This window comes from Benincasa hispida, chromosome 9, assembly GCF_009727055.1.
Source record: "Benincasa hispida cultivar B227 chromosome 9, ASM972705v1, whole genome shotgun sequence".
Taxonomy (NCBI): Eukaryota; Viridiplantae; Streptophyta; class Magnoliopsida; order Cucurbitales; family Cucurbitaceae; genus Benincasa; species Benincasa hispida.
In genome coordinates this window covers 62,429,854-62,442,469 of record NC_052357.1, presented here as the reverse complement: position 1 = coordinate 62,442,469, position 12,616 = coordinate 62,429,854, and the positions used below count along the sequence as shown (strand labels likewise).

The window sequence follows — 12,616 nt, the reverse complement described above, 5'->3', positions numbered from 1 at the left end:
GGTATCAAGTTCGTTCTGGAGCCATGCCAATTGGAACTCCTAACTTCACCAATCTTCTGAACCAGGTAACTTCCATCAATCTGGACAAAGGGAATTTTCTCCTTTGTCACAACATTGTTTTATCGAATTAGGTTTTTTTGTCTTTTTCCATTGTCACCGTTTCTATGTATAATACTAATGCAAACTTCACGACATCTTCGTCGTTCGAAAATTTAAACTTTTCAATTGCAGCCTCCACATCCTTACAAAGAATTGTTTTGTCGTCCTTCGATCCGAGGATGAGATGTCGTAGACTCTCACAACTGGTATCCCTTTCCAATCTTTCCTCTGTCGACCACAACCCAGTAACTAAAATAAAATCATCTCTTATGAATGTTACCTTATTCCCCGTGATGTTCAAGCTTACGACATCTAGACTCATCAATGACCTCCCTTAGAAGTAAATGATGCACAAGTTGACTATTGAATACAAAATCGACGTCCAATAATGGACCAAAGCATGTTTTCTGGAACATGCCCATTTGTGTTTTTGTTAGTTTCTTCTTAATCAGTGCATTCGTCTTGCCAATGTGGGCCAAGAAAATTACAGTAGCAGGAAAATATTTCTCAACTGGTACTAAGTGTGTCATCTATAATATAGCAAACATATATGATCAGATATAAAAAGATATGAGATTGAGTATGAAAGGCTAAAGGATCAAGTATGAAAAGCTAAACAATCGTATAGCAAAAGCTAAATGATCGTATAGTTTTGCTAAACGATCATCTAAATTAAGCTAAACGATCATTTAGCAAAATCTATACGATCGTTTAGCAAAAGCTACATGATCGTTTAGGTTTAGCTATACGATCGATTATATAAATCTACGCGACCTAATATATGAATCTATGTGATCTATTACTAAAAATTATATGATTGATTATATAAAGCTATGCGATCGATTATATAGAGCTATAAGATCGATTATACAAAATTATGTGATCTATATCCATATACTAAAGGAACCCTAAACCCTAATCAAATCCATGTACTAAACAATTTCAAACAACGACAGACGAGAGTACCATACCTTTCAGAATACTGGAATGGTGGAGAAGGAGTTCAAACGAAAGCGAAAATGAGTAGATACGATTGACAAGCAGCAAACGACGTTGAAGACAAAGGAAGACGTTGAGAGAAAACTGAGAGGAGAAATCGAATGCGAATAGGCAGTTTGTAAACAAGATGGAATAAGCACTTGTTTGGTTTTAAAAAGTAAAGGTATATCTGGTATTTCACAAGTGAAAAATGTCAGCCATATAAAAGTTTTTAGAAATAGGTCATTGATAGAAAATACTTTGCTTTTTGGGTTATTTTATAAAATTTTCCATTTTAATAGGTTCTAGAACTTTCAATTTTATGTCTAATAAATCCATGAATTTAAGATAGAATTCCTCGATAAATGTGTTGAAATTAGAAAGTTTGTATTTGATGTGCAGAGTTATAAACTTGTAAGATAAAGTTTCTCGATATAAGTGCAAAATAGAGAAAAATGAGAATGTGGAGTTTTTCAATAAATGTGCAAAATTCAATAGTGTTTACTATTGAAGTTAGGTTATTGAACACCACTTATGAAATTGATGACCAAACACCCTCTTAAAATATCAAATAAGTTCCTAAACTACCAATATTGTGTTTAATACGTCTCTAGTGCATTCAACATTTTTTAAACTCGCTGAATCTAGGGGTGTTCGTGGGTTGAGTTGGGTTGGGTTGAAGCACTTTTTGGACCCAACCCAGTGGTTCGGGTTGTGAGTTTCTTCAACCCAAATAACTCTTATTAAATAATGAACCCAACCATGAAATATTTGGGTTGGGTTGGCTCAGGTTGCTCAGATCTTTTTTTTTTTTAAATTTTTGTTCTAAAAATAAGTAAAATGTTAATATGAAAAATTTTATTTAATTACTTTTATGTAATGAATTAAGATTAATAATTCAATTTGAATTTGTATTATGAAAATCAAAGTGCTAAAAATTTATTTTAAGGAGTTGTTAAAGAATAAAATTATCTAAAAAAATCATGATATTAAATCAAATTAAAATCAATATATGTAGTATCGTAAGTAAAGAATACTTTTTAAAATTAATAATAAATTCGGATTGGTTCGGGTTGGTTTGAATTATTTTATATGAACCTATAAACCAACCCAACTCATAAAATTTTAATTTATTTAAACTCACCCAATCCAAATGAGTTGATAACCCAACCCAAACCGCATAGGTTAAGTTGGGTTGATCGGATTTTTCGAGTCATCGAGTATTTTGAACACCCCTAATTGAATCTATTAAAAATAAAATTAAACTTTATATCTAATATGACATTAAACTTTTAGTTTTATGTTCAATAGGTTTATGAATTTTAAAAACCAAATTAGCTAACAGCCTATTAAAAGTTCAAGAACTTATTTGATACAAAATCAAAAGCTTACAAATAAATTAGACACTTTTTTAAAATTTAATGTCCCATTAGACCTAAAATTAATAGTTTGTACACCTATTTGACACAAACATGAAAATTTAGAAACTAGATTTATAAATTAACATTTAATTTGCATATTATAAAAAGGAATATATTATTGTATTGACTTATAAACATGAGTTTACAATATTGATAAATTTTGATTGATTACAGGCATGTGATTAAGTAAAAGCATCCTGCAAAATTTCATTTTGGGATTTTGAGATGGCCTCAAAATTTTGATTACGAAAATTTCATTTTTCCCCCATTTTGGAAAATTTCGATTTTTTTTCCTTTAAGAATTAGCTAAATTATGTTTGTTTAGTTTTATGATCATGATTAACACAATTATACAGATTCGCACACCAATATCATTTTCAACAAAGGATGCAACCTTTATTTCCAACTTTTTTTCAATTTTCAGTTTTATTTTCAATCCAAAACTTTCGACTCTATTTGGTAATCATTTTGTTTTTTGTTTTTGAGTTTTTAAAATTAAGCATATTTCCTTCCAATTTTTTACTTTAGTTTATATCTTTCTTATGTACCATTGTTGAATTTATAGCCAAATTCCAAAAACAAAAATAAATTTTTAAAAGTTGCTTCTTTTAATTTTCAAAATTTGACTTGTTTTTTAAATCATCGATAAAAAGTAAATAAGTAATAAATTTGAAGATAGTAGTAATGTCTATAAGCTTAATTTTCAAAAAATAAAAATAAAAAACCAAATGTTTACCAAACGGGGTTTTCATTTATAAAGAAATTGAATTTGAAAAAAAAAACTACAAAAAAGAAACTATATTTATTTTTAATCTTCATTCAAATTTTTTTATTAAATTTTCACATCATTTCACTTCAAAATATTCCAAACTTTATATTATTGGATTGTTTTCAAATAAGAAAATGAGTCAACTTATTTACAAATATAGCAAAATATCATTATTTATCTATGATAGACACTGATAAACAATGATATTTTATTATATTTGAAAATATTTCCAACATATTTTTCATTTAAACAATTATCTTATGTATCGACATTTACCTAGACATTTACAATATTAATTTTAATGTTATCTTACAATATTCATTTTAATGTTGTCTTACATTATAGAAATGACTATTCAGAACACAACTATAGTCTAATTAAGCCACAATCAAAGTTTTATTAACTAATAACAACAATTTTCATCAACATCTATAAAATTTCTCAAAATTTTCATCTACATCGATATTTCCATAAAATTGAACTTTGATATCTCCATCAACATTGATATTCCAAACCTTTGAGTGAGAGATTTTTTTTTTTATGTGATAAAAAATAGAATGGTAAATCTAAGGAAAAAATACCTTTGTGGTCCTAAGCTTTTAAAAATAGGTACCTTTAGTCTCTCATGTTTTAAATCGAACAATTTAGTCTCTCAATTTTTAAAATGAGTTTAAAAGGTCCCTCTAACAAAAAAAAAAAAAAATCATTAAATTTTGAACAAAAAAATTGACTTGATGGTGAGCTGGCAAGATGAATTGGAAAAAAAAATATAGCTTTTAATTTCTCTCTCATATGTCTTCTTTCTCTCTCTCACCTAAGTAATTTTCTTTCCTCCGTTTTTCACTCTCATTCTCTTCTCTATTATTCTATCTTCTCCTTCTCCATAGCTAAAATTCCAGAAAAAATTAAAACAAAAATCCTTAGTTCCCTTCTCCCTTTCGTATTCTATCTCCTCCCTCATCATGGCTACACTTCCAAAAGAAAAAATTAGAAAAAATAAAAAATAAAAAATTGACAATTTGAAGTTTCGTCAACACCCTCTGCCTCTGACAAATCTCCATCGTTAATGCCTTCTGTTGTAACCTTTGATTACTTAACCAAATCCCAATCAACCACTGACTCACTCCCACAACCTACAACACCCTCACCTTCTTCTTCTTCTTCTTCTTCTTCTTCTTCAGCCCAAAAGCTTTCTAGTTCAAGAAATGGCTACCCTTTTGGCCAGATACCCCCAATTTTACCAGAGCCCTTGCCATGCCATTATTGGAAACATGATAGATAAAGAAATCTGGCGATGATTCTTTCATCTTCTTGTACTTGGTTTCTGTTGGACTGTATATTTTATTTTGTACTAAACATCCTGATCATTATGGTATATATTTAGTGGATGTATATTATTGGACAAACTTTTGAATTTTTTTTTTTTTTTTCAATTTTTTTGGAAGTGTAGCCATGGTGAGAGAGGAGGTAGAAGGAGAGAGAGAAGAGAATTAGAGATTTTTGTTTTTTTTATTATTATTATTTTTTTTTTTTTTGAAAATTCAGCCATAGAGAAGGAGATAAAATAATAGAGAATAGAATGAGAAGGAAAGAGGGAGGAAGAGAATAGAGAGAGAGGAGAGAAATTTTTTTTTTTTTTAAAAAAAAAATCCAACTCATCTTGCCACTTCACCATCTAATCAATTTTTTTTTTCAAAATTTAATATATATATTTTTTTAGAGAGACCTTTTAAACTCATTCTTAAAGATTGAGGGACTAAATTGGTCAATTTAAAATATGGAGACTAAACACATATTTTTCTTGTAAATCTAAATAAATTAAGGTTTTTTTTTTTTTTTAATCAAAAAGCCATCTTTAGTCCAAAGGGACAATACATGAGAATAATTAAACAAATAATTTTTAAAAAATCACAAAGGAATAATTAATTATAATTAATGGAATTTGGTGGACTGTTCCTTTTCATCATACATAAAATAAAGAAATCTGCTTCCCTTACATATTTGTGTGTATATATTCTATAATATCCCCTTTCCTCAGAAAATAGAACTTGTTTCTGAAAAGCAAAGGGGAAAAAATCCCTGTTAATGGCTGTCATCTTCCTATCTTTTTTTCAAAAGGTATGATCAAATAATTCTATCTTATTTAATTCATAGCTTTTTTAGGCTAAATCTAACATTTTTATAAAGTTCTTTATATAATATTATCAAGAAAAAAAAATGATGGTTCTTCCCGTCTTTACTCTTTAACCTATCTTTTCTTCGAGTTGATTGGCTAATCCTTGAATCCCTTCTTTACCAAATCTATTATTGTTTGAAAAAACTGAATGAAGTATCCTAATCCATATATGTAAGAGAGATTATATTGGACTTGTTTGGCAATAATTTTAATTTTAACTTTATTTCTACTTGTAAAAGATTGAGCACATTTGTTAAAAAATACTTCATTTTGTAATCGATGTTATAATCCAAACTAAATTAAATTAAGAGTAGATTTGAAATGACTTTTTAAATACTTGAAAACAAAAAGTTTATATTTTAAGTGTTACAAAACAGTTTTTGAATACTTAAAATGTCAATTTAAAGGCTAGAAAACAAAAAGTTTAAATCCCGTTTGGTAATCATTTTATTTTTTGTTTTCATTTTTTAAAATTAAACTTATAAACACTACTTCTAGTTCCAAATTTCTTTCTTTGTTATATACTTTTCACCAATGATTTAAAAAACTAAATCCAAATTTTGAGAACTAAAAAATTTAGCTTTCAAAAAGTTATTTTTGTTTTTGTAATTTGACTAAAAAATCAACCATTGTACTAAAAAAAATATACAAATCATTATAAGAAATGTAGATGAAATATGCTTATTTTCTAAAAAACAAAAATAAAAAACCAAATGGTTACCAAAGATGCCTTGTATATTGAAATTAACATCAAACATGAAAGCATATTAAATCTTAAATAATTCTTTCACCCACAATGACCATGTTAATTTAACAGAATCCTCATTGTATTCCTGAACGAAAGAAAAATATTTTATAACTATTAAGCTAACAAGACCTCGCTCAATTGGCATAAAGTATGTATTATAGATCAAAAGGTCAAAGATTTGAATGTCTCAATATTGTTGGGGGAAAATTTCAACAATTAAAATAGCCCCAAATTTTTTAAAGAAAAAAGTAAATAAAACCCACCCACAATGAGATTATAACTTTTTATCCCCCAAATTTTCATTCACAAGCCAACAAAATAACACTTTGCATTTGCACAAAATCTTCCAACGAACTGGTTTTAGAACATAAATTAAATTGGATGTACATATGAAACTTAATCCAATATGTGTTTGTTCTTCTGTGGAAAATTTAATGGAGTTTGCAATGCACCATGGAGAAGTTAACAATCAGCCAAACTCCAACTGAGGCAATGGTAAATGGCAAAACAGAATAGAGAGTTACAATCACAAATGCCAGAATTGCACTCGGATCAATGTGAGATTGAAGTCTGGAGGTTTCAACACAGCTAAAGGCTAACTAAAGCCATCAAAACCCACCAGTTTAGCCAAGTTGGGGGATCAATGTGTGGTTAATTGTGGCTTTCCCATCTATTCTGTTGTTCCCATCACCTTCACTAATGCATGGGACCCTTCATTTAATTTTAAGCCTTTCTACAACCAAGTTGCTTGTTCCTAGTTAGTTATTCAAGGTGTTTGCTTTTTCTTTTCTTCAACTTAAATGGTAGGATGTCCTTACTCCTTTTATGTTTTGTACTCCGAGTCTTTGGCGAAGTTCAATATATTTATAGAGGTTTAAGTCTTATTTTGGTCTCCTCGAACTTTCATATGTTTATAAGGTTTTGAAGTTTTCGCCATGAGCAAAAGCTGGTCGAGGTCGGGTATTGTAGAGGTCCGGCCAATCCTGACACCAAGTTTCAATTGGATATGGCATTAAAAATGGATTCTTTTCAGTAATTTAAAAACAATAATTGGTTCGAGATTACTAGTGAGATGTTGGGGGAAGATCTATTGGGTGTTACAAAGAGAGTGTGGTATGGTGTTAGCAGGTTAGGAAGGAGAGAGATAGAGAGGCTGTGTTAGAAGGAAAAGGAATGGAAAAGGAGTAAAGTCATGCATGCAAGAGAGAGGAATTTAGTCCATACTACCATATTTTTAAAAAGACATTGTCGTGACACACAATAAATGGAGGTAGTAGTATAGAAAATTATCTATACTACGATAGTATAGGAAATTTTCCTGAAAAGAGAGAGAATGGTGGGTCTTGCAATTTTAAAAGAGAGAAAAATGAATTGAGTGGAGGGCCATGAGAGAGAGAAGAGAGATGGATTTGGTTGGCAGCCTTGCATGTGAGGAAGAGAGAAGAGAAAGATGGATTTGATTGGTGCATGTTATAAAGGAAAGATGAGCACTGAAAACTTAATGAATGAGAAAGAAATAGAGCATAAGGGAAGAGAGAAGAACAACAAAAGGTTGAAGGATAATAAAGGAAGAGAGAGGAAAATATAGGAAGAGAAATAGAGAGTTTTGGGCGTAGCGTCGGTCAGAGGGAGTATTACATACTCTCCTAACTAAACAAGGGGTTAGTTTTGAAAATTCGGGTTCGGTGTACTTCGCTAATCTTTTTAATTATACCCTTCAAACTTATAAAATGGTTACAAGAGTTTAGTTACAAGAATTTTGTTAGCTCGAAGGGATAATTACTATGTGCCAAAAGTTTGAGGATACGACTACAGCAAATTTGAGGATAACATTAAACAAAACTACCAATTTGAGGAGAAGAGACTAGTTGTCTAAATAGAATTTAAACAAAACTACCAATTTGAGGAGAAGAGACTAGTTGTCTAAATAGAATTTAAACAAAACTACCAATTTTATGTAAAAAGAAAAGAAAAAGGAAACATCGAGAGAATAATAGGCATAAAGCACGTCACGATTTGCATTTTTCTATTTTTGTTCTCAGTTACATGGGATATTCAATGTTTAAAAACAGTCAACCCAAATGAAATATTATGTTGACAGCACATCACACTAAAGACTTGCGTGAGAGTTTTAAATTTATTTCTTTTTCTTCGAGACTATTATTAATTTAATTATTGCCATAATAACCAATGAGGAAAGCCATTCAAAATACAGATATGAAAACACTAACATACTATAATTTCTAAGATAAAGTAAGCATAATAAAAACAGAGAATTTGGTTTCTAAACCCACTTATCTCAAAAGCACTGCCTGGCAGCAAAAATTTCCCTTCAGCTATGATCAACCTCTACACCATGATTGCAGCAATCTTCATCCTATTCCTAAGTTTCATCAACGAAGGTTTGACAAAAAGAAAGTTAAAATCCCAAATAAAATACTCGCGATCTCTACCTTTAGAGCTTTCTCTTCCCTTTCTCAGTTTGAGTTGTTGGTATTTTGTTGCAGGGTCTGCTGCTGGAAGCTGCAGTTTGGACACCATTAACATAGGAACACAGAGAAGCGGAAGGGAGATTGGGGGCCAACCTGAATGGAACGTTCAAGTGATCAACAACTGCAATTGTCCTCAGAAGCAGATCGTCTTGTCCTGCCCAGGGTTTCAGACTATTGAACCCGTTGATCCATCGATTCTGTCAAAGCAAAGGGACACTTGCCTTCTTATAAACGGAGGAACTGTACAGCCTGGTTCTTCAGTTTCATTTTCCTATGCTTGGGATCCCCCTATCATCATGTTCCCTCGTTCCTCTGTTTCTCAGTGTCCTACCTGAAGCACCGAAAACACTTTAAAAAAAAAGGTTATGAATTAGTCCGAGTTAATATTGAAGTTAGGGGAAAAAATTGAGAAAATAATTGGTCCTTTTGAATGAAAAGAATTATAATCGATCATACGTGATGTCTTAAGACCATATATCTTGAGGTTGTTTCTTCACCTGATTGATCTACTAAAGATGGGGTTAGACAGCTTATAGTTATTTGGTACAAGGGAGAAATTTTACCTGTAGAGAAGGTCTTTTCTCTACAAAAATGTTGCCATCCTCACTCGAGTTTGACAATAGAATAGAAGCCACCATTTCGAAATATTAATATGATAGAAGCAACTTGTATAATCTGTATAGGCGGTACAGCATGATTTCTCATTCAGGGTTTGTGCTTGATGGAAAGAAGGAGTGTTGTATGGACAAATAAAAGAAGCTTTCATCAAATTGTATTTTATTAACTGAGTCCATTCCTTCTGCCCTGACTACAATCAGCCTCATGAACAGCTCCAAAGCATGCTTCTACTATTCATATATCCTACAACGTAGGAGATGGGAAGGGAGAGAAAGGGAGGAAACTATTCTCACCTTTCCAGGTGGAGAAAAGCTCCTCCCCCTTCTCCCTGTATAATAATCATCGAGATCATCCTCTTCATTAAATAATCTCCAGTGGCTTCACAATCCTTTTCTTCATCCCCCATTGAAATGAGGTAATCGCTTCAAGTTTATGCTTCATATGTCATTTGTTCTCATCCTGATTGTGACCGTTTTAATTCCTACCTTCACTTAGACATCTATTTCAAACTAAACCTTCCTTCATCCTCTTCTCACTATCACCATCGTGTCCTAAGCAATTGCATCATTTGAGCATTACCATTCCAAGCTTCATAGTCGTTTTGGCTTACATTAACATTCTGTTTTAGTTAATCTTAATCAATTAAGAACTACAAAACAGAACAGGGTTTCTTTGGTGTTCCCAAGGAAAGCAAAACACATACATACATAAACATAAATGTAAATCTTGCAGCATTGTAAGTTGCAACTAACCCTTTAAACTTGTCAATTGACATGTAGAATGGGCAGTGCATCAATTTCTTCAGGTGCAACTCCAATCTGTAAAACCCAAACCATACGTTAGACTTAAAAAGAAGTAAAGGTAGATAACAATTTTACAAATAGATGGTAATCCGAATATAGAATTAAAAAGAAACAGCAAACGGCTACATAAATAACTTTCAAGTTTCAACGTTAGACTTAAAAAGAAGTAAAGATAGATAACAACTTTACAAATAGGCGGTAATCCGAATATAGAATTAGAAAGAAACAGCAAACGGCTGCATAAATAAATTTCAAGTTTCAACCTCTATCCATGGTGTACGTCTGGGTGCATATAAGGAGGAAGATAACGGAAGATCGAACAAATGATTCAATTAATTTAAGTATTTCAAAAACACAATTGAAGAAAATATCCTGTTGACGCTAAAGCTCCAACGGGGGGAGAAGGGTTAACACAAACACAAAAGGAAGCAAACAGAATCGACATAAAAAGATCTCAGAGGTCATAACTGAAACAGTAACTCTGAATTAAAAAAAAAAAAAGGAACGCATTCCAAAATGCACTCGATAAAGTGAACTTACGATTCGAAACCGCTAAACCAAAGAGCCAAAAGAATCCATATAAAGCTTCACAGCGGGAAATTCAAATACACGGTGAATTAGCAGAAAAAGAACTACTCCAAATATATCAAGTTAAAATAACAATGACTACACCATTAATATGAAGAATACACCAAATGCTGGAGAATCAATGGCTGTCTGAACTACCCGCATAGGACGGCGGAGACTTTGCGATGCAGCAGCGACGGAGAAGTGCCGGAAGGAATGGATCATCTGTAAGTTTAACAAAAAAATAATGTCATTTGCAAAAAATTGCAAAATAATTCCAATTAGACTGAACAATTGCAGAATGAGAGCCAAAAATCGTAGCCGGTTTTGCTTCGTTCCGATGTGTTCTTCATTTTCTTTTCCCTCCGTCGGTGAAAGACTCTGATCTGTCCGGTAATTCTGAAAATTCCTGAAAAGAGGAAGTCAATGATCCTATGTATGGGCCGAACCCGGAAACATTGTGCTGATGGACTCATAATTAAGCCCATTTAACATAGACTACTAAATTTGGTGAAAAAACATAGGGAAAAATTAAGAAAAATGAGATAAAAGAGAACGAAATTCAATCAAATTTAGAAATGAAATAACAAGAGAACAAAACAGAAATGAGATAAAAGAAAACGGAGTCTATTTAAAAAAAATGTAGAAATGAAATAATAAGAGAATTATAAGATTTTAGCATTGGAGCGAGGTGATTGTTATATTTTGTAGAGAATTTGTAGCCTTCAATATGGTTGCAATTGATCCCAATGAAAAAAATCATCCAAAATTCACTTTAATATTTCTTTTTATATGCTTAAAATTGAAGATAGTAATTGACTTTATTTACAAACGTAAACAAAAAATTTGATATATATAGTTTTTATTGTAGATATCGATTTAGTTTCATGTTGTTGGCTCAATGTTTCTTAATATCTATTTCGTAATTTGGACTAGTTCAAATATTTTGTATATTTATACTCTGGCATGTGGACCACTCTAGAATGAGAAGAAAAGTTATAATGAAGTCAAGTTAAATTCATTCATGGTACATTAATACAATATTTTTTTCAACAAACACAAACAAAACATATTTCTAACGAAAATTAAACTTCTAGAATATAATGAAAAGTTGTAGTATAGCAAGGATGTTTTATTAAAATATTATAGTTTGGAAAACCATTTAGTGAATTAGGGTAGTTTGGAAAGATTTTAGATATATATGGTAGTTTGACAATATGAGGAAGAGAGAGGGATTAAGTTGAGTTTTGAGAACTCGACGATGAAGTAAGGTCAAGTGTTGAAAACTCGACCTACATTTTTCGAGTTTTCAACACTCGACACATTGTCCCTTCCCATCTCACCTGCCTAGCTGATTCACCTTTAATCAACTTTAATCTCCCACCTCTAACTCTGCACGCAAAATTAATCCATGGGTCGAATTTTCAAAACTCGACCTGCAATGTTTTAAACCCCACCATTAGCTTCACAAATCACAATTTTTCCTTTGCCTTCCTCTCCTGCCTTGCTATTGTCTTATTTGCTCTCTGAGTTCGTTTTCTTCTTTTAAAACTTCTCAAAATTTTGCTCTCCTCTTTTCAAAACTTATAAAAAAATCACTTTCCCTTTTTTACCCTTTTGTCTATCATCTTTTCCTTCTTCTTCCTCTTCCAAAAATTGTTACTAAATCCTCTTTTTTCTCACATTCATTCATCAAATTGTGAGGTTTGTACAATGACTCTCAGTTTTTTAAAAAATAATTATAAATTTTGTTCTCATTCTCATACTATTATATTTTTTATATATATTTATACTATTTTAGATATATCATTTTAATTCTTTATATATGAAGACCGGATGTAACATTGCTCTTTTAAAGAAATAGAGCATTAAAATTAAATTAGGTGTAACCTTACTCTTTTAAAAGATGTTCTCAAAATGTAAAAGGATTTTCATGCCTATATTG

The 12,616-nt window shown here is 31.2% G+C and overlaps 1 protein-coding gene and 1 long non-coding RNA gene across 7 annotated transcripts; one reads left to right on the top strand and one right to left on the bottom strand.

Annotated features, from left to right (window-relative positions):
• Positions 1-8,431: 8,431 nt before the first annotated feature.
• Positions 8,432-11,081, bottom strand: LOC120087117. Of its 6 annotated transcripts, none has more exons than XR_005484433.1 (6): positions 10,645-11,081; positions 10,054-10,119; positions 9,247-9,920; positions 8,777-9,031; positions 8,645-8,714; positions 8,432-8,568 (listed from the first exon to the last, which is right to left on the bottom strand). It is a non-coding gene; the product is annotated as an uncharacterized LOC120087117 (long non-coding RNA). The 6 variants fall into 6 exon arrangements; XR_005484430.1 differs by having other exon boundaries at positions 10,777-11,081; XR_005484435.1 differs by having other exon boundaries at positions 8,777-9,014; positions 10,777-11,081.
• LOC120087115 lies at positions 8,458-9,214 on the top strand. Its single transcript, XM_039043999.1, has 2 exons — positions 8,458-8,593; positions 8,699-9,214. Exons 1-2 carry the CDS (start codon positions 8,530-8,532, stop codon positions 9,016-9,018), a joined length of 384 nt encoding a protein of 127 aa, XP_038899927.1. The 5' UTR covers positions 8,458-8,529; the 3' UTR covers positions 9,019-9,214.
• Positions 11,082-12,616: the final 1,535 nt, after the last annotated feature.